Here is a 23006-nt window from a genome sequence, read left to right on the forward strand (position 1 = left end):
TTTGTTAGCTTGGGGTTTTTTTTGTCTAGCTCAGTAATAACTTCTCGGTAAATCATTCCCCACTTTCAGAAGCTTTGCTTTTTCAAAGGGGCACGCACACAGGAGACAACTGAGCAAGCATAACTCACACAAACACATTCAGTTCCACTGAAATCCCTACAGAGCAGACTCTGCCTGGCTATGAGAAGAGATTAAGAGATGGAAAACTAGACACCTGGCTTTGAAACAAACAAGATCACTTGCTACTGCTTGAAGTGTATTTATCTCAAATCTCTGGACTCTATGTGGTGCTTAACTGGCAGGAATAAGAAAGTCTCAAAGAACTATTACAAAAGAATTTGAAAAATTAGACACTGGAGGTTTTGGGAAATGAATTACTAGATTTGAAGAGCCGACGGTAAATGAAATTAATAAAATACTGTCTGAACCTCCCCCATGGCAGGGAACTCACGAGAGCACTTGCAAAGTTATCAGCAAATATCTCACTGAACTGAAGAACAGAAGATCAACCCTCATTGAGGAGAACTGGTAAATACAACCAGGAGGGTTTTAATTACACTGCTGACTGGCACCACCAGATACACTCAAAATATATGCAAAGGAAGTCACATTACAATGTGGTTTTTCAGATATAAAATTCAACAAATTAAGATGTCATATGACAGTAACTCTCAATATTCTCAAACACAAAAAATTAAACTTTTTAATAGTCATACTATTTTTAAGTACCTCCCATTTAGAATGGTACTTACAGTTAATACAGTTACTATGAATTCTCGGATTAATGTCATAATTATTGAAATGTATCCACATCTGAAGAAAACACAGCCATTAACACAGAAAACACTGTAGGCACTTGAAACTGAAATATGTTTCTTTCCATGGCAATGTTACCTGTCTCTTTTTGTGGTGTTATTCAAACTACTCCTGCCTTACCTCCAAAGAGGACAACCCACAATCAGACCTTGCCTTTCCTCAAGAAAGCCTTCCAAAGCCTGTCAGGCACAACATGCATTGCCTGTGGTGTTAGTAACCGTATCCAGCAGGAAACACACAGTGCACTGTTTTCCCAAGTTGTTGGCAAATTCCTCTGCCCATATTCTACCACTATGGAAATCCCTGTAGGTAGGCGTGGCAGAAGCCAAATTTTGTATCAGATAGCATAAAACCACCCAGACAGCTCGTGCACAAAAGCTGATCCAGATTTTTGAACACACAGCAGGTGTCTGTGCTGGGGAAATTACCATCTGATATGTTTCCATTGGTAAGAGTAAATACAGATACAGTGAGTGCAATTTTCCAAGATGAATGCCAGCAACCAAAGGGGGAAGATAGCTTGGCCTCAAAAACATCAATAGACTTTCCTGATCAAGTGAAATAGGCCAAAGCACAGTTCTCAGACATCATGTAAATGTGTGATTGATCTCATGTAGGCAGGTGAGGTGCTGTGCTGTCAGTTCCATCAGGTCCTGCTTCTGCTTCTCGAGAATGAAGTAACTTGGTTCACAGTTTACTCCTGCTTTCTCCAGATGGATGCTGGTCTCCCAAGCTTTCCCCTGACAATCTGGAAAATGCAAATTAGATGCCTATGGGGGAGGAGCTGCTATTTTGCAGCTTCTGTAGAACCTTGAAATCTTCCTTTGATTCTTCAGAAGAAATGTAATGTAGATTATTTCCTTGAAAAACAGGATCCACTGCCTGGGAAACAGCCCTTCATTCCTAGGTTCCTTTAAAGCTGAGGACATCAGACACCTAATAGGGTTAATCACACAAACCAATGGCAAGTCTCAACCTGAAGGCAGTTCTGGGTCTTGTGCATCTGCATTAAGTGATGCAGAGTAATTCCTGCCTAAGCACTGTTTCCACACAGCTTTACAAGTCCCTGTAAAGCTACACCAGATCCCTGCAGCGCTGCCCAAGTGTGAAATCACATGCTCAGCAGCCACACTAGATATCCCATGTTCTGCTCCACACGTTCTGGGATTCTTCTCACTGTGCACTGTGGGATATCAACCAGCAAACGCTTACCCCCATTGCTCAGAGTTCTTTCTTTTTCTCATCCTTGTTTCCCTTATTGCAGCTATTTTAACTGCAATCCAAAGGAAAACCAAGGAATTATGGCACAGTGCTGCAATTCAAACTGTGTGTATCAGTAACAGCCCTGAAAAACATCCTCTTCTGTGCAGGAGAACCTTGACTGGCCATGCAGCAGCCTTCTGGATTCTGTCACAGCCTAACACCAACCTTCTAATTGATTCCTTGAATTCACAGAACACTACAGGCAATGGTTCCCCCTAAGGTCAGCAATACCGAAATGTGATCACACAGACTGGGCTCTTCTTTGTGGCAAAATAAATACCAGATCTTCAAAATCAGCTGAGAAAGGAACTAACTAACCTTAGTTAGCAAAAGCACCTGGAACATCTACATTCTATTTTTGTGACCATTGTTTGGGAAAACTGCACAGGGAGCTAATTTGGAAAGGATTCAATGAGTGAAGAACAGCCTATAGCCAGGCAGGTACCACAATGAACGCAGAGAGGCAGCAAACACCGTCAGATGCAGTGGCTGTCACAGAGCCCAGGCTTCCTGCACACTGCTGCAAAGGTACAGCTGAAGGACCACTGCTTCCATCAATTAATTGGATTTGAAGATTGTGGTGGGCAATCTCATTCAGAGAAAATGCATAATATATAGGCCCATCACCTTGGACCCACATAAATTACTTGTTGGGGCTCTTTCTTCCGCACTGCGAATCCCTCCCTGCTCATGGTTGCACCAATTTTCCAGAATCTTTCACATTGTCAAGTCAGAAAGAAGAGTTCTCCTGTGTAAAGCCCTTCACTGATATCACAACTTCATCACCAAACCAAGATATTACACAAAGGATTTCTTTTCTACATAGGCAAATAATAAAGACTCGACAATCAGCACTGATGTTTGTCAAAAATAAGGACGGAATTGTAAAGAAATGCAAGCAACTTTGGTTTCATTGGTATTTCCAGTTCCACTTGCAAAGGTGAGCTACTACTGTGGTGTGTTACTACCCTGCTCTACCAGTTACTCCTGGAAATGATGCTCCATTCAAAAGAGCTGTTTCAGCTAAATGTTCTGGGTAAGTTGTTGCTTTATTCCATGTTCCTGGTCCTTGTAGCCCTCCTCCTCCCTTGACATTATAGCTGTGGCAACAAAAGCATCTATAACGGGGCCAAGCACACCCACACACGCACTATATGGCTCACAGAAACAGATCTCCCATTCTGTCACCAAACTTTGCTGCCCAAAAGCAGCTAAAATGGCACTGGGAATCACATACAAACACCATCACTTCTCCTTCCTGGCACTTCACTCTTCCTCCTGAGGCTCCCAGAAGCCAATACAGCCACTCCCTGGAGCACAGATTGGCGATTTCTTAACATGAACAGGTACTCTCCATGTGCTGTGGTGGTTTTACACGGAGAGATGCACATGAGGTTGGATATATCACTGCAGTATCAGGCTGGGTATCTCAGTGCTTTGCAGCTGACCCCCACATGCACAATGTTCTCCTGTCTTGTTCTTTTAGATATCTTGGAACTGCACAGTCAACTATTCCAGACCAAACCACTGTTGTTTTCTGATGCGCACACAGTTTGGAGCATCAAAATAAAGAGGACACGTGGGGACATGGGAAATGGCAAACACTGTTTAAAGGTTTAAAGGCATTCCTTTACTTTTGCAAATGTGTACGCTGTATTAACAATGAAAGACAAAAAAGAAGAGCTGAAATGTATCCTTTTGTTGTTAAAGAGATAATAACTTTTACTCCCTCACCTACCTTGCAGAGATTAGAAGATGGCATCCAAGTACTAGCAAGATAAGCAACTGAATCAAAACACCTTCCACCCACCTAATAAAATTAATTTCCACTACAGGAGCATTTCAGACAGATGACCTGGTAAAGGAAGCAATTTCCATCTATTTTTGTAATTGAAATTTGAACTCTGATTGCCCACTTAAACCTCTCTGCCCACAGCTGGATTCTTCTCCTAAAGAAGTGGATGAAGAGACAATAGATACTGATGGGCTATGTGATGTTACACAGGCACCGCATGTTATGCCAGCCATTTTTATGTACCTGTCCTCAATCTGAAAAAACTCTTTTGATTTAGGCTTAAATATAGATTCAGCCAAGTGATCAAACAGGTGAAAAGGATAAAATTATTTGCTACAGAAACATGCTAGCTTCTTCTATTTCCTAACTGCCAGATCAAGTACTTGGCAAGGGTGATTTACTTGCTAGAGTTCAGAACTGCTTTCACCAGGATGTTTTCTGTTGCTGTTAAAGATTTAGTGAAACTTTCACCGATACCAATGAACCAACAACAACTTCCCTTTGGCAATGCACAGTGAAATGCTACTTGTAACTGCTGTGGCATAATCCAAGCTGAAGTTCCTCCCTCTTTTTTGGATCTTCCCTCCCCCCAGGTAAAATCTCGAGAACAACCCACAGCAGACATGATGAGACAGATACAGCGCATTGCTGAAACTCTGAATCACAGCCTTGCCACTGAATCTACACCTTTATTGCAGGCATATGGTCCCATGTTTGAAGAGAAACAAACAAGAAGGATGCAGGTTCACATTTCTCAAAGTTACAGATTTTGCATACCCATACCTGCTAAAGCTAACCAAACACCCAAGAATTCTCTATACTTTAGTTCAGCTCTGAAAACAGAACCTTTTATTTGTGATTCCACAAATCCAGACAGGATAAAATAGAACTTTTCAAACTGTCCTCCAAAAGATTTCTTTTCCTGGAACTCTATTGCGCACATCCAGTTACACATTTCCAAACACATTCCAAGACAGTCGCTCAGCTACACTCACACAGGTAATTTCACAGACTTTAACAGACAGGTAACATGCATGATGAGTAAAAGCAGCAGGGAACTAAGTGAGTGATGTAATTACAAATACACACAAGCTGGCGAAAACCATTCTGAATATAATTAAGCTTTGAAACATTATGCCAGCCAAGATGTTAACAACTGTGGAAAAAAACCTGTGGGTGATTTTCATACTTATCAAAATAAGGAACTGTTGAGAACCATTAATAATGTGGGTAAATGCTGTCTAAGCTTCCCACACTCAACCCTGCCAATAAGTGCAACAATCCTGCTATTCCAGTTTGGAGCTCCTCCAGAGCGGAGATATTTAATGAAGTTACATTGTGAACTTGCTCTGCAACAAGTTAAACATAAGAAGATCAATATGTAACAACAATTTTTATCTGTTAGGCTTGCCTGGACCAAGATGGTAAGCCCTTTTAGATGAACCCACATTAAACTTTAGCATAAAGGGTATTTCTAAAGCCAAGTTAACATTTACACAGACAAGTGTACAGAAAAAGCACAAAAGGAGCCTTTGAGAAGCTATGGTTTAATTATAATTGCTATGAAAAGCAGGAGACCCTATGCTTGACAAAGAGCAGAAACTGTTTTCAGCGATTGCTTCCCTAACTTTTGATAAACTCAAAGGATTAAAGAAACTGGATACAAGCACCTTCTACACCATTGCCAGAAGAGCTTATCAGTATTTAGGGGTTGCTGGTACCTGTAATGGAAAGCAACACTTTATATCCTAACATACAATTTCTTGATAGCAGATAGGTTTGTGTTCCTATTTAAATAAATAAATTATACAAAGTTGCTGAAAACATTGTCTCATTTGAGACACTGCCTAGCCCAAAAATTTACCCTGAGTGAATCGTACAAACTTCAATATATTTATCCAAGAGATTTCTATAAAGAGTTTCACTGACCTTCAAAGTCCACATCCCCAACTAACTTGGTTTTTCCTGTAAGAGGATCGTGGATATGGTTGATGCCTACGTCAATCACAGCAGCACCTTCTTTGACCATATCAGTTGTAATCAACTTTGGGATACCTGGAATCAAGACATATTTAATTACCCTGGCCAGGCAGTCTGAGGTTACCAGTTTTGAATGATATCAAGGGGTGTGCATGCATAGCTATGCATGCACAAAATAGAATTCTTTCTGTTGACTATTTCTTGATACACCCCACACTGAACACAACTATTCCTCAACTGCACACAGTTTGTAACTGCTACTACTACAGGAAAGAGGGAAAAAAATGAACACAAAAACATCCCACCAGAAATTGTGCCATGGGATTGGTTTTGGATGAAAAAACATACAACGATGAGGCAATTTGAGCTGTTACAGTAATCCCAGCAGACAACACTGATCTTCCACAGGGACAAAACACCATTTCTTGCTCTTTACAGCAATTTGTGAGACCTCTGTACTTGACCTGGGAGACTCAGCCCGGGCACTGCACATCTTGTGGGCTGCATTTCTGTGGCATCCTGGGGTAGGAGTATTTTGCTATTAAGAAATTCCAGCTGAAACAACCACAACAAGCCACCTCAGCTTTTTAATATGCAATGTATTCCTTCAGCACATTTAAACATGAAGCATTTTGATATTCATCATGAATATGTGCCTCAGTCAGGACCCAGAAAACCTAGAAGGTCACTTCGAAGCCTAGATAATGAAATGTATCCATGGCCATACAACTCCAGTCAGGAATTTCTTCCCTAGCATGCAACCTCCAGCTTTCAGTAACGGGAATTTCCAAACTCAACATTACAATTCATTTTGCTTCTTGAGCATTTCCACCAGTTTTTTGTTTTGAGAGGAATGTTATAGTACCTCTAAGAAGGGAGTCTGAACTCCCCTCTCCCCATCAAAGCAGCTTTCTCTCAGGTGGGGAAAAGGCAAAAAGGAAAAGAAACCAAATCCATACAGTTTGAAACTGCAGTTTTTTGGGAGGGAAGCGCTAGTGTACAAGGCTCTGGCTCCATGTGCAGTACTAGGGCATTGGACTAAGTGTCCAAATGATACTTACTCATTTGGATACAGGCCATACTACAACATTCTTGGCTCTCCATTTCTCACTCGCCCATAAGACACCTGCTTGAAACTCTGCTTCTCATATTGAGCAAGCCAAGATCTCAAACTCTCTCCTAGCCCATTTGATAACATCTGACTGCATCGCCTTCATGCCCCTCTGATGTAACCCATGGCAACCTGGCTGGTAATTGGATAATGCCTCAGCCTTATGGGGGTAAATGATCTGTGTGTGATAGGGCTGGATGCATATTAATGGAAGCTGCACAGTTACACCCTTTGTAAAATGGTTTGATAATAAGCCAAATACTTAATAGCAACAAATGAACTAACCCCCAAACCAAATGAACGTATCTATTTACTTAAGCCTACTTTACATACCAAGTGGGAAAGGATAAACATAAGAGCACCGTTTCCTAAAATGCACTGACTGAATATGGAAAAAGCTTTCATGGGCAATTTTCGTAAAAAAATGATGAATCACATTTTAACCAAAGGAAAAACAAGGCCCTATCTAACCCAAGTTTAGGTGCAAGGACTGTGAAACAGCCAATTTCTAAGAATGCTAAGCAGAGTAAAGGGTTTGATCAACCAGCACTTCCTACAGAAGACCACCAAAGATCATGCCCCAAGAGATGGCACACGTAGTCCAAGCAGAGGCTCACCTGGCATTTAGCACTACCATTACTTTTTCTCTTTACTTCCTCCCCAAACATAGCAGGCAGATGAGCCCTGTTTCTCTCAGCAGACAGGAAAGCCCAGAGAGCAGGAGCAGCAAGCTGACTGGTTCAGGAGTCCTGCTGTTTCCACCACTGTCTCACCTGTCCTGAGGCGGCTCTAGGAGCACTGCTGGGTGAAGCTGCACTTACACTTCTGCCATGGGGCTGGGCAGATGGCAAAAAGAACAGACACCATGGGATGTCTGTATAGGCAAGGTTAGCAGGCCAAGATGGATAACCCCTGTGCTGAGATATGCATCGGGTGTGCTTAACAGGAAACAATGCCTTGGACAGAAATTCAAAAGCTGTGTGGTATTGAAAGAGATTTTAGGGAGGAGTAGGCTGGACAAGAACAGCGTTGGTGGAACTTAAGATGCAAGGAGCTGGCTAGGAACAAAAAGGAAGGAATAAACTGCATGGATAGTTACAATCCAAATAAGCAGGAAAACTGGTGCCCCAAGCCTGGGGGCAAATGAGAGACAGCAGAGACAAAAACTTCTCACATTCAGGAGTAACAGAAAAGAAGCACCTGATCTGAAGTATTACCAAAACCATGAATGCAAGTGAACAGGAAAGCACTGCACCAGATCAGAAGAGACTCACTCGAACTAGTCACCAAACAGGAGCCAGGATGCAGATGGCTCCTGTGAAAGCACTACAAAGGAAAAGGAACCTTGGTCTTCCATGCAAGCACACACAAAAAAAAGCTCTTTTCCACGTGCTTATCTTCTGCAGTGGCATGTAAAAGCATCTGTTCCAACCTGGCAAGGTACAAGTTGCAAGAAAGGTAACACCCACTGAATAGATCACCCATTTCTGGGGAGTGTGTGACCCCAAAGGTAAAATGTGCACAGTTCTCATGTAACAAAAGGAAGCTTGGAGTGATTCCACCTTTCTAAAGCACAACTTTCCCCAGAGCACCCACCAGGGCAGGGCTGTGTGCTGTTTGCATAACCTAGCCCTAGGTTTTTTCATCATTCCAAGTATATCTCAAGTTGTGTAACAAGTGCTGTATCACACTCCTGTTACAATAATGTGAAAGGTCAACATGGCTGAATTGCTACTGGGCCATTTAACTCCAAGCAAAAACAACAACAAACCATATTCAGCACAAAAATCTGAAGCAATGATTAAACTGGAAGCAGTGAATTTGGATGAAAAATTAGTGGTTTATTTTCCAGTTAGCACAACCATTGTTGCCTTTCATTCACAGTGGTGAATTCTGGTCAGGCCCACAGCTGAACAATTAGATGGGGGACAAATAAGTTGTTACTCACTCCTGGCCTGCCTTAGGAAAGAGGCAGTGAAGTTAAACCTGAAGGAAAGGGTATCTCATTTCACCAGGAAGTGACAAGCTTTAGACAGGTACCTGTCTGTCTTCATCTAGAAAATACATAAGGAAGTCCTGGGTCTTGAGGATAAGAAAGAGCAGGAAAGGGAGCAGAAAAGAGCAAAGACACAATCCTCTTGTAGTCCCTACAAAATGCTACAAGAGAAGGATGATATCCCTGAGCTGCAAAGGGACCCAGAATTTTACCAAGGTTATACTAAGCTGGGTCGTTCAATTTTGAAAAATGAATTCATAGTTCTACCTCTAATACCTGTAAACAAATAACCAAGGCTGCTTAGATGCAGAGTTCCACCGGTTTCTTTGGGACAGATTAGTTCAACTGTAAGTATATCAGTTTACATTGCTTTAAGAGTACAGGCACTGATCTTTCAGTCCCCTTCCCCTAGGCAATTACCATTATCTTTCTCTTGACATGGTAAAAGAGAAAAAAACCCAGCCATTACTAACACAGGTTACCCAAACCTCCAGTTAATTCGGCAAGGTTGGCCTTAATTCTAACAGCAGGGGAACAATACCATGGTTTTATGAAAGCAGGCTCCAGCTGATTTAAAGAAACCCTCCTGTCAAATTTTAAATGACTCATGATTTTTCCACAGCTCAGAGAATGTTTTAATTTACATAATTATACCTGTATAAACTATGCACTGACTGGTTCCCAATCTTGAGTTCACTCCAAAGTCTCCCTAAGGGAAAGGTGTCGTATGTGATGAGAAACAGTTTATGAGTCTGCAAATGTGAAGGGCAAGAACAAAGAGCCAGATCATTTGCTCTTCCTACAGTGAGAAAGACTACCCTGTGCAACACCATCAGCAAGCACAAGCACTGATTATTCAGAGAAATGTGAAACAGTGCCACAGACTGCAAAGTCTTTTTTTTAGGTTTGAAATGCTGCAATTGGAGTATTGACACCAACCAGTATTACCTGCAGCAACTATTACTATGTCAGCAAGCTGCGTATGGATCTTGAGCTGCTCTTTTGGGGTGTGTCTGTGAGTAATGGTCACTGTAGCATCACCTGAAACCAAAGAGAAAAACAATTAATTGTCAGATATGAAATGCTATTAAAAGTACATAATTTACCTTCAGGCACAAATTACTTTGGTACATTAACAATAGAACACATAATCAGATTTGTCTTGGGACATGACTTTTAAATCAGCATAGGCAGAACACTCACAACACTTGCTGCTCACATATATGAAAAAACACTTGCTCTTAAAAATTCTCCCAGGACAAATTCATTTATATACTGTGTACTGAATTCCCTTCCACAGGAAGGTAAGCCCTTGCACAGCTTCGTTATGTTCAGTGGAACTCCACAAAGCAAGCCCAGCACAGGGTCTGTTTTATCAAGCCCAGTTTGTAGAGGGCACCACAAGACTCAGCTGTCTACCACACATGAAAGCTTCAATACAAGACCACCAGCAGAAGCAAAAGAAGCACACATTCTTCTGCTCCTGCAGAATACACTCCCCTGGTTAGCCATGAAAAACTCTTGTGCTGTTTGATGGAGACACTGAGGAGGGACCACAACATGAATAGTCACAGGGAGAGGGCCCAAAGTCTCCTACTGCATCCAATAGCAGGAGTGGTACTCCCTTGAAGACTCCCCAAGCAAGCAGCAAAGAGAATGGCTCTCAAAGAAGACTCCTTCCAACGCTCTCTGCAATTATTTGTACTACACAGTGTTCAGATGTTACATTCCCCCATCTCTGCCTTCCACTCACAGACACCTAGGCCATGTTACTTGCAATTAAACAAAAACCTTTTGCCTTCTCAGACATTACCATTGTAACTGTTTCCTATGGAATGGTCTGACTGGTCAAATCTGTGCCTCTCATCTTATTAACTCCCTCAGGCATCTCATCTTCAACCTTTCTGGGCTCTGGCTTCTCTGCTCTTTCCCCTCACTTTTTACCCCTCTTCTTCAGGCTGTGCAGTGCACAGCATCTCCCCAGAGACAAGCAGATCAAAACATTTGCACATAACTGAAAAGTACAGGCTTGAAAAAAAAATAGAGGAGTCTACCAATACCTGCTTTAAGCCAAAGAACAAAAAACATGATCATTACTCAGCAGAAAAGTTGAGAAAAAAAAAAGGATAAAATCCAAAGTTATAAGGTTACCTCTGAGGAATAAAATTGGTGCTAATTTTCCTCTAAGATTTTAGTGAGGGATGTGTCTGTAGTCAACTCCTGAAACCAAGTAATTGCTTTCACTACCAAAAAGGAAAGAAGCAAAAAAGAGGGAAAAAAAAAAAAGCCCGTACCTTGACAACAGCAGTCCAGAAGCTTACAGACACCTCAGAAAGGGGAGGCTTTCCATTTATTTGTGATCATGCCCAAACAGAAAATAAACAATTATTTTTATACTGCTACTTCTGCTGAAAGAAGAGGAATATATTTAACAATTAAGATTCCACATGATACTCCCAAGTCAGTTTCCTAGCTCACAAAACAGAAATAATCTCTTGACCTGCCTACACAGAACATTATTTATTTTGGAAGTGGTTCACTTTTCCATCTGATCAGATATTGCCACCTGCAGGACATAAGTGTATCTACATGTGAAACATCACAAATTAAGACAATGCCCAATCTTGAATTTTTGTTCATAATCTATAAAGAAAATCCAACCAAAACCTACAACAAAAAAAAGTACCATACACACCCACCCCTTGCATAATTTCTCAATTAAAAAAAAAAACAAAACAAATCAACCCAGTCACTGAAAAAAATTTTCTTGATTGATAACCTGAGAAAGTTCTTTTTCAGTGTTCTATTGTAGGTCTTCTCTGGTCCCTATCACCCTAAGTTTAAAAAAAAATAAAAGAAAGCTGAAACCATGGCCTGACCTCCCTTCCTTTTTACACACCATCCAGGCCAGTCTCTTGCTGCTCACAGCAGAAGCAGAAATTAAACCCAAGTGCAGAAGATGAACCTGATCTTCAAGGAGAGCCCCATCTGTGAGTTAGGGAGGAAAATGCCACCCACCACAGAAGTATTCTGTACAGAAGTCACCCCAAATACAGAAGTATTTATCATCATGTACACAGCATACACACTTAACACCAGCTCATTATCAGAGAAGTATACATCCCCTTGTTTTCTCACTGCCAGCTGCTTTATACTGTGCCAACACACAGCAGACTGGAAAACTAGAAAACTACCTGAGAAATTAATCCAGTTCTTCAGATTAGGCAAGAATAACTCCAGTGCATTAATTCTTTCTGTATCTAGGCTCCAGTGTCAGTAAGGGACTACCTGAACATTTTTCTGTCCCTACACCACATATATGAAATACTTAAAACACTGGCAATGCCAGCAAGCAGGGTTGCAAGGGAAGTCTTCTGACATGCCAGGAAACAAAACACTGGCAGAAGACCACGAAGAACCACAAAAATCTCATGGACCAGCCCCTCAAAACAAGCTGCACTACCAGACAGCCAAACAGAAACTGGAAACCCAGGATACAAGACCAAACTGAGCCGTGGATCCAATCCACTCAAAAGCCAGAAGCTGCAAATAGTTACAGCTCAAAACTGCCCATGCAGCTGGTGAGAGTCTTGCAATAAGGTCACTAGGTCTCCTCATTTCCAAGTGGGAAACATGTAAGTAGCTTGCAACATGACTTTGTGTTCTACCAAGCCTACTTCAAACATCAGCTGCACTGTCAATAACAAATGTCATCCAGTATTTGCAGCAAATGGCAAAAATGCTACTAATTTTCGTGGGAATGAGGATGAGACCATAACTATGCACCAATGGTAATTACAATCCAGGCACTGAGAGGAGTTCCAAATAGCAACTTTCTCACAGAGGCTGAATAGAAAAACCAACTCTATGATTAGTATAAAGCTTTTAGTGTTTTATTATATTAATAACAGATTCCACTCTGCTCCAATTAAATAGGCCTGGGATCATGTTTACCTCATTTATGCACACCACATATTATACACCACAGCAGTTTCTAATATCAAAATGGAGTCAAAAGGGCAGTATTCTAGCTACATTATATTTGCTTTAATTTCTGCAGAACAATTATAGCAGCACATGTAGGCTTCTGTAATTAGAATTACTTAAAAATATTTCCTCCACAGCACTCAATTTCCAGGGGGATATAAACTGCACTGCAGAAATATCCCCCAGGCCAACAAGTAATCATGGTACTCACGCTGAAGAGTTCCTTGGTTGGTCATTCGGGTATTTTCATAAGCAACACCTCACTGACATAGCACAACACAAGGGTCATGCCACACCTTTTTTGCTTATTCCTAGATAAACATGTGTGTGCACATGTATACATAGGTGTACCTGCATGCTCATGTGTATGACCAATGAAATCAATATTGAACAAGCACAAGGATAAGTCCTATAAACAGCTACATTGTAAAAACACCATAGGAGCCTCTGCAGCTCAAGGCCTCTCTGCCAGTACAACCCTCAAGGATCACTTGAAATAGCAGCTGTTTCAAATGGAGGAGGAAGTGATGACTGAACAGCTGAATAGCAGAACAAGTCAAGTCCAGAAACTGCTCTCCTGAGAATAAGTCAGGAAACGGGTTAGCAAATTTACTTTCTTGGTCTGGTTGCAAGTACCGGCAAGAGTGGAAAGCTTTCTCTTTAACCTCAGTCCTCTAGTAAGCTTTATTTTCAGGCCTTCACAAATGGAAACACTGGAACAACATTCCTGGACTTACCTCCAGGCCTTTTGTGCTTTCCATCCGTATGTAAAAGCATTGCAATAGGCATTCCAACATTTTTGGATCTTCCAGCTACAAGAACATTTTTTCCAAATGTTTGTATTCCTTGTGGGAAAAAAAAAGGATAAAAAAATTATATCCCACTATTTTGATACATCTAAACCCTCCTTCTCAATCCCCACGACAATTATTTTGTTATTGCGCACTGCTGACATCAACACTAATTGAAAAATACACAAGACTGAATTGGAGGGATGAGCCCACACAACAGCTTTCACCTTTCACCCTGGAGAAAGAGAACTGGCAACTCATTCAGGTTACCAAAATCACTCTTAGCAAGGACTTAATTTCCTTGCTCCAGCCACAAAGGGAAGCACTTACGTCTACCAGTAAGAACATGTACATTCTAAATAAAAAATTACAACTATTCAACACATAGGCATTTCTTCCCCTTCCAGTACTGAATTAAGTGCTCCCATTTTTCATACTTGTTTTTCCCCCTTCTCGACAAGAACTTATGCATCCAATCTTCTATTTGACAAATAGAGCAGCACAGAAAACTACCTGCAAAACGATTAAATTTAGAAAGTTACTGAAGTGTTCCACCAAATACTACTGTCTACACTTTATTAATAGTTGTGATAAAGGCACAAGAGCCCATCTACTTGGCAGCTCCTTATTCAGATTAATACCCTAAACATTTGTTCTTCACTTAGCCCAATGCATTTAGATAACCTTGACCTTCTAGCTCCCACCTGAGGTCATCCCTTGTTCATCTCCCAGGACAGGCGAGTCTCTTACCCGTCCGTTTTATGATCTCCCAGACAGCAGCAGCGGTGGCAGGGATTATGGAAGGCTGATCGAGACACAGCCGTCCAACGTTCACGATATGGAACCCATCCACATCCTTGTCAGGGGCGATGGCGTCGCAGACCGTCCGCTCGTCTATGTGATCTAGGAGACACACAGCCCTCAGCTGCAGCTCCTTCGCTTGTCAGGTGCCCTCAATACCTCATGGCACTGGCAAGCCTGGATCTAGCCAGGGTCACTAATTACTGCTCTTGATCTAATGAACTACACTCGCCCTAAAGGCAATTTACCCTTTTCAAAGGGTTTACTAAAGATTAGGTCGAGGCATTTGTCACAGTGTTGATACAACAGATTCTGTCAAAATATAAAAGCCCATTACAGCTGAGAGTGAGGACAGGAAGAAGTAAAGAAGAAATGTTTAAGGAAGTCACTTCTGCAATGTAGAATTCTTAAACATGAAGGAGCTCAAAAACTCCAACAAACCACAGGAGAACAGTTATATGCATTTCTCTGGCTTCTAAGCACACAGAGCTCATTTTTAAACAAATTCATGCAAACCTCAAGCTGAAGTAACTTTGAAGGTCTAGCTTTCCTTTTCCAACAATACTATTTTTTAGTCAACTGTTAATCAGTAGAACCAAAACATATCCTACTTCATTTAAAGAAGTGAGAATACACAAAACTGTTTGATAGTGGTGATCTCAAAACATTGAATATGGCTTGAATGGCATTACCAGCACATAATTTTGTATTCATATGTACTCATACCGAATGTTTTTCATATGCAGTAATGATACAGGACAGATTTGCAACTGCTTAAAGCTTATACTGCATAAACATTAGTGTTGATTATGAAAAAAGCTGTTTGCTGGACCTCTCCCTGCAGAGTTACAAACCCAAGCATCAACCTGGAATACATAACAGCCCAGAGGAACAGCTCCACAAAAATCCCATGCTAACCCAAAAAGCAAACCGTGTTTAATGACTGACCCATGGCCTGCTCAGAGCCCCAAAACGGCACTGATTGACCCACAACCTGCATTAACCCAGACCTGCTGAAAGGTTTTGTCTGGGAGAAAGTCAAGCTGATTCCCAGAGTGGGTAGATGGGGAGAAAGCCTCTGACCCTCTGTGGTTAACGACCAGTTTGTTACTGAACCTCCTGGGAATTTGGTTGTTCCTCCCAAGCACCAGTAAGAGTGAACCAAAGTAACTTCCCCTAAACCTGACAAACAGGCAGAGGGTTTACAACTTCCATTGCAGAGCAATTGCTTTCTGCATCCCTTACATCACCCATTCTACCCACAGCCTGAACAGAATCCTGCAACTACGAGGCAAGATGTCCCACTGTCCAAGTCAGAGGGCACTACAGGAGGTTTAAAAAAACCAAATAAGGGAAAATAAGCATCAATAAGAAAATCAGATGTTGCCAGTAAAATATTTTAGAGACATAAACAGGATGGTTTAATTTAGTAGATTTTTGTGGTTTTCCATTAAAAGGAGCTAGATAATAAAAGATAAGCATGTTGTAGAACTTAAACCATGGCAGTCTGTTAAGATTTCCTATTAGAAAACCCCTAGAGTTAGACCAGGGCTGCTATGATTTGCAATTTAATTCTCCATCTTTTGACAAGAGCAAGTTTCCTTTTAAATCCTAATGAGAAAAGACTGCAGAAATTAATATATTAAGTACATTGATTAAAGAGTCTCTTCGAACTGAAACTTGCCTCACAGATACTGAAAGCAACCATAACCCTGTTTTTATGTCAACTTGGGAATTAAGAAAACAAAACCAAGAAAGAAATTTGGAGTAACCTATTAAATGGCTTTTGCAAAAGAACTTGTTACCCTTAGGCAAGTCAGTTGTTCTTCCAACACAAACTTGGCAGCCATGCTTCTCCTTGTGCCTGGGATGAGCAGAACACTGCACTGAAAAACACCTCCTCCACACTGTCTTTAGCTTCCCAAAACCAGACAGATAGACACACTTGTGTAAAAGGAAAAAAAACCCCATGCTTTACATTGATATTTACCATATTCAAAACCAATTTGCACAATTCCAGAACAGTGTTTAAAGTACTGGGAGGAAATGCAGCTGAACAGTCAGGGAGAAGTGAGCTGGGAGCCAGAGAAGAGGATCCCACATGCCTTATTTCCAGAGGAACAAAATAATTTGTTGATTATCTTACTGTCAGTCTCATAAAATATGAGCTGACACCCATACAAATTTCCTTGCTGTCATTACAGGCCACTCCCCAGGCCAAGTTCCTCTCTGCACTCCTCCTCTCCCTTTTTGGCAAAACTTGCAGGACTACACTGGGCATCACTGGCCAAGCATCCACACACAGAGAAACTCATATTTACACAACAAGTGCCTCTGGTGCTGGCACATGAAAAATAAAGACTGGTTTTCAAAAGGGAAGACTAATGAAAATAATACCATAGCACAAAACAGATGTGAAAAAAACACTGCACAGATTTTCATCTTCTGTCTCAAATAGATTAACATTTCAGGGTCACCTCCCAGGCAATTCAAACTAAGACACAGGAAGGTCTCCAGAAAACTATCACAAGTAAGGCACGCAAAAGGTGCACAGAAACAAAGTTCTCCTCAGGCAAAGACAACAATCCTCAAAATTAAGTCACCCCTGCTTACAATAGTGCAACAGAACAGAGGTACTTCTGATTCCATTTTTAACCCAATGGTGATCAAAAGCCACACTTTGTGTGGTTTACTGCAAAAAAGCTCCAAACACAACACCATCACCTCAATTCTGGAATAAGGAGTTTCCACTAATATGAGTTTTAACAATTCATGGGCTTTGTCTCCTTCCATTACAAGGCAAATAAAATTTGGAAAATGAGCTAACTTAGCTTTTGGCCCTTTAGTTTATTAAGCTCCATTGAGGAAAAAAAAAGTTATCCGAGTTACATTGTTATGGAATAACAACATAATTCATGTAAAGAGCTTACTGAGTATTTCCAGTTCATGACAAGTTGCACATTTAACTCTATTATGCAGACACTACAATATTGACAAAGTTCTGCTATTGATTAAATTGTTCTAAGGGTTTTCCTAGCACAAGCAACAGCTGTGCCTGTCTGATAGGTTGGATGGAGGCTAATTAGTCATGCAGTTATTATGACAGGTATGTCACCATTCTTGGGAGGAATCTTCAACCAAATTTAGGACTAACCCTCATTTAAGGACTTGAGCATTGCAGTGCAGAAGCATCAAACATTTAATCCGACACAGCTAGAATTACCAGCAGGCTTTTTTTCTTCTCATGTTGACCAGGTTTAAATTCACTGCATTTCAAGACTAAAAGAAGTTCTGAACTGCGCACTGATGAAAGTGGACTGCAGTGACCTGATATCCTCCCCATAAACGCATTGCAAGTGACATCTAACCATTCCCCCGAGTACCCTCACTAGCAAGACATGTGACACCTCCCACTTTTAGGGAGCACAGCACTGGACTGGAAGTCCACTGTACAAGCCTGCTTCCTTTGCTACAGGCTTCAGGCAGGATGATTCCCATCCCCAGGCTGCTCGTGCTCCCTCTTTTGCAGTTCTCATCACTACAATGAAACTTTGTTATTTACATCACCTGCTGCTGCAAATATCTGTCAGTGGGAGAGATGTTCCTCCAAAGGAAACTGATCACATTCCATCAGCTCCTACCTTGAAGGCCAGGAGGTGGCTCCTTACTTGTGTTATACTTCCACCTTGTGGCAAATTTATTTCAGTACATGGCCCATTTCAGGTATTTTTCAGGTAGCAGCACCAACTGTTTATTGCAAATACAACCAAAGCATTTTTTTTCCATCCATAACTCTCAGCACCTGCCCCCAGTTTTGCTATCTTATAAACAAAAAACATTTTCAGTTTAGTTCTTTATTTCTCTATAAGTTTTATCACTCCAAAAATACCAGTTTGCCAGCTACTCCCTGGTGATATTTCAGAACAAATCAGGAGAAGGTAAATAAAAAACCCCTAAAATTTAATCAAAGATATTAGGACCTTTGCACAAAGTTCACCTGGAACATCACAGCCAACAAAGAAAACAAATGTTTAATGTTCAAGGCAAAACTGGAATCACTATGAAAAAGGCTATAGCATCATCTGCTACATACCATATTTCTGCATGATATAGGGGATGAACACATGGAACTCAAGGCAAACCAGTGCAACACACTCAAAAAATAAAGATAATTAAACCAGATAAATTATGTGAAATGCCTTAAAATACCAGTCTAACTGATCATTAAAAAAGGCAAGTTTTACATATGAAATTACTTGCAGAATTTGGCTTCTTCTTGAAAATGAACTGCATATGCAACAAGAAAAAAACCCAGCCACCTCAGCTAACCATTCATTATGCAGGTCCTATTTCAAGAGTTTTTTAATAGCCCCAAGGTACACTTGCAGCTCAGAACTATTAAACTCTTTCCTCTTACATGGGTTTTGTATGAGGAGTGGGATAAAGACATCACACACCTGGGAGAGGTAGCTGAACTAATAAACCACTAACTCTGGAATCCTTGTTAAGTTTTACTGTCATATCCAAGAGTTCTTCCTGTGAAATGTCTTTAGGCCTCAGTATGATCTCACTAGAAATGCCTGATAAAAACAAAAGACAGAAGACATGTCAGAATAAGGATACAGAGCAATCGGCTTAGTCTTTTAGTCCAAAAATCTGTCTGATTCTTAAGAACTGTTCCCAAACACTATTTTAAAATGCAAAATGAAACTTACAGCTCCCATTCAAAACACATTAAAACTACTTTCTTCATATACCCATGCAATTCCTCAGGTTTACCAGAGAAAACATAGAAGAAATTGGTACAAAATTTAATTAAGACACTGAGGGGACTCCTCCTGCTTTATTTTTTCCTTTTAAACAAGAGTATCTTGTGCTTACCAACAGAGCACTTATATGACATACCCACAGCAGCAGCTGCTTTTATCTTGTTCCTGACATAGATGTGACTGGCTGGATTGTCTCCTACCAATATGACAGTGAGGTGAGGCCTCTGGTTCCCAGCAGATATCCACGATTCCACATCCCTTCGAACTTCTTTCAAAACCTGGTGCGCAAGTTTTGTCCCTGAGATAACGGTTGCTTCGTCGCTGAAACAACAAAAAAAGCACACGACATTTAGGCATAAAATTTTTCACCAGGAAGAAGACACCTTTAAGTGTGTGATCTACCATTTTGAACACTACCAAATTTCAAATATTAACAGGCATTTCCAATATTAGTCAAAAATCATTAACACACTACAAACCTACATGGGAAAAACGCTTTCCCACTCGTCACAGTTGAGACAGCCACAACACACAGACTGCCACCACACTATTTCATAATGCTTTCAGCATTCACCCATGCAGAGTAACACCACACCGCTTCAGAAGACTCCAAGTACTTATTCAGACGGAGGAAAATCACACCACTTCAGAAGGCTACAAGTGTGTGCTCTTTCTTACTCAACCCTTTATACCCTCATGGTTTATGCACTGCACCTGTGTGCCCTCTGTTCCCTTTGGTGATTGGTCAGCACACCTGGGCACTCCCTGCCTCCTTACCTTCAATGCTGCTCACCTGCTTGGCACAGCTGTAGCCCATTGGGGACGAGGCTTGGCAGCAGCCTCACTCCCAATTCCCACAAACTCTGTGCCTACACCAACTTTCTTATCTGAAGAGCATGGATGTGCCATCAGTGCACTTGGAAGAGGAGCTCACCAGAGGAGCCACAACTCACCTTCCCAACACACACAGCCAGCCACGTAAACGTATGTGAACTCCTGCATTTTGGAATAAAACATGAAAATGTTCTTATGCCCTTAGGTTTTACTGGTTTAAGGAAAGTTACCAACTCTCCTCCTCAAATTTCCTTAAAAATTGATTTGACATAATTTAATTGATTTGACAAAAGTTCTTGTTTATGAACCCAGTGACTTGCAGGCCACGACACAGACTAAGATCTGCACTGCTATTTTAGATCAATTTGTACTCTAAAACCCTGAGATCATATTCATCATCCCAACAGACATGTCCCACACCCTATAAAAACCTCAGGTAAATTATTAGTGCAGGAACATCTACGTTTTGCTGAACTGGAAAAGAACAGTTACTAGCAGCACAGAACAGAAGTAGGATATGCACTGGTCCAGAAATACAGCTGTTTCTCCCAAAACTGACAGAATCAATTCTCAATGCACAGAACATCCAAGGGGTCAGATGCTTATTTCAATGACTGTTCAGTTCACTTCTCTTTTCATTCTTGAAATCACAAAGATAGTGCTCTCAGAATTGGTACTTGTGATGCGCTGAATCTCTTTAGTCATCTTTCAGCCAGGTCTTAACACAATTACATATAAACGAAAAGGTTCACAAGCAGGAGCTCAGGAAGACCCTCCCATGCACACCCAGGCAAGTGCTCAGAGCTGCAGTGCTGAAAAACCAACACCAGAATCCCTTTGCAGACACTGCAATAAATTAAATGCAAGGAGTGATTACTGTCAGGACACTCATCCGCAGTGCATCAAAGCATGCCGTTTGCCACCAAGTGATGAATATATACAGTAATCCTGTATAAATCCCCTGACAGGCCCTTTAAGGTACCAGGAGAGAGCAAACTCGCAGACTCCCCTCAGGGAGGGGGCAGGAAGCTCACATTGCAAGGGCTTCTTCAATTTCAAGGGCGCTGCTTAAATCCCCGATGGATCACCAAGGCCGTGGCCCGTTCTCCCGCTGGTTCTTCCCCTTTCCCCGGGCAGAACCGCGGAACTCAGCGGGGATCGGAGGACATCCACCCCGAAGGGGATCGCGAGGGGCCCGACCCCGCTGATCCCTCAGGCGTTTCGCGCCCTCTGGACCCGCCGCGCCAGGAGGGCTGTGAGGATGAGGAGGAGGATGAGAAGGAGGGAGGAGGAGAACGAAGAGGAAAAAGATCCGATCGGCGCAAGGTACCTGGCGGCGCTGCGAGGGGAGCCGCTGATGCTGCGAATGAGGGTTCGCCACCGCCTCAGGGGCGCGCAGGCCGGGCGCAGTAGCGCGGCAGAGGAGGAAGAGGCGGAGGACAGGGAGAAGGCTGTGGTGGCCGCCGCCATTTCGGTCGGTCCCCACGGACGGAAGCGCCGCCGCAACCAAGCGACGGGCGGGCGGGGCCGGCACCGGGACCGGGATCGCGGCCAGAACGGGCGGAGCTCAGGGAAGGGCGGTGCTGAGGGGAGGGGAGGGCGGCGCTGAGGGAAGGGTGATGCTGAGGGAAGGGCGGTGCTGAGGGAAGGGCGGCGCTGAGGGGAGGGCGGTGCTGAGGGGAGGGCGGCGTGACGGGGACTCGGAGCCGCAGGGTACAGCCGGAGCCGCGCAAACAGTGCCCCAAACATGGGCTTCGGCTTCAGCCTTTGGCTCCCTGGGTGTGGGAATCCAGGGCTTCCCTCTGGCTGCCCTGGCAGGTCTGGGACCCTGGCAGGAGTCAGGAACCCCCCTGGACAGAGCCCCCAGAGACACTGTCTCTGATCTCTGTCCATGGAAAAGACTTTTAGTCTTACAGGATGAATTACCAGCTCTGAGTGTTTGATATAAGTAATAATTAAGTGTGGCACGGGTGCAAAAGTAAAATTTTAGGATTCTAGATTAGGGGTCCAAAGGGGACAAGATGGAGGAAATTGGGTGTGTCTTGTCCTTTTTCTCCTTCTTCATGCCCTCCATGTTTCACTGTAGTGTTGGCATTTTTCTGTTGGTTTAGGCTGGGGACACACTGTTCAACGTAGATGATAGATATTGCCACATTATTGTAAATATAGCACAGGTAGTTTCTGGTATATAATGTTTGTACCATCCCACTGAGGGCAGAGCCCCACACGCTGCCCTGCAGGACAGACCTGCCCAGGCAGGGCAGCAGAACATGTTACAGATAAACAGAATAAGCAGCCTGGAAACCAGCGCAGACAAATTATGGCTTCTTCTTTGGCAGCAGGGCAGAAAGACAGAGACTTTCTACAATCTCGGAATCATCAATACCCACAGATTCCGGCTGCCCCTCATAATTATTCCCTGCACGCCCGTGTTTTCTAAGGGGGAAGCCTCATAGAGTCGCTGGCAACTTGCATATTGGTGACTTCTGTCACGTCCCATGGCAGATTTTACAGTACAAAATCGCCTGTGCAGAGTGGAAGAAGAAAATGAACTAAGATCTGAAATAGCGCATAGAAAGCATGCCAAAATAATATCAGCACCCTCATTAGTCTCCTGACAGCGGGAAAAATTCCTTCATAAAGTTGGGAAAAGCTTTGGAAAGATTTGTCAATTTAGGCTTTATGTTCGGCTATGATCCTGGTGAGGTTTTTGACGAGTTAAATGTTTCCAAACGCAATGTGGCTCAGGTGCTTCCACATACAGTGCATATGATGGGTTTTAATGGCTTGACCTGTGAAAAACGCCAATCCCTTGGTTTTTAAAATTTTAAAAGTTTAATGATAATAAAATGGTTATAAAAAT

The 23006-nt window shown here is 42.2% G+C and overlaps 1 protein-coding gene across 18 annotated transcripts in view; it reads right to left on the reverse strand.

The window, feature by feature from the left end:
- Positions 1 to 21693, reverse strand: part of LOC100224318 (epigen) — a 60428-nt gene extending 38735 nt beyond the window's left edge. For 5 of the 18 annotated variants that reach the window (XR_012055837.1, XR_012055838.1, XM_072928929.1 and 2 more), the window contains exons 1-6: positions 21474 to 21690; positions 19446 to 19630; positions 18998 to 19120; positions 14490 to 14642; positions 13686 to 13793; positions 9910 to 10002 (exon numbers count right to left, since the gene is read on the reverse strand). Coding sequence is in view for 12 of the 18 variants with exons in the window: in XM_072928929.1 (XP_072785030.1) it covers positions 9910 to 10002; positions 13686 to 13793; positions 14490 to 14642; positions 18998 to 19120; positions 19446 to 19630; positions 21474 to 21613 (802 nt within the window). In the remaining 6 variants the exon portion in view is untranslated. Of the gene's footprint in view, positions 1 to 5803; positions 5930 to 8978; positions 9020 to 9909; positions 10003 to 13685; positions 13794 to 14489; positions 14643 to 18997; positions 19121 to 19445; positions 19631 to 21473 lie in introns of those variants that run through there. The other 13 variants (XR_012055834.1, XR_012055833.1, XM_072928926.1 and 10 more) reach the window with 10 other exon arrangements.
- Between the last annotated feature and the right edge of the window lie 1313 nt (positions 21694 to 23006).

This window comes from Taeniopygia guttata, chromosome 4, assembly GCF_048771995.1.
Source record: "Taeniopygia guttata chromosome 4, bTaeGut7.mat, whole genome shotgun sequence".
NCBI classification, from domain to species: Eukaryota; Metazoa; Chordata; class Aves; order Passeriformes; family Estrildidae; genus Taeniopygia; species Taeniopygia guttata.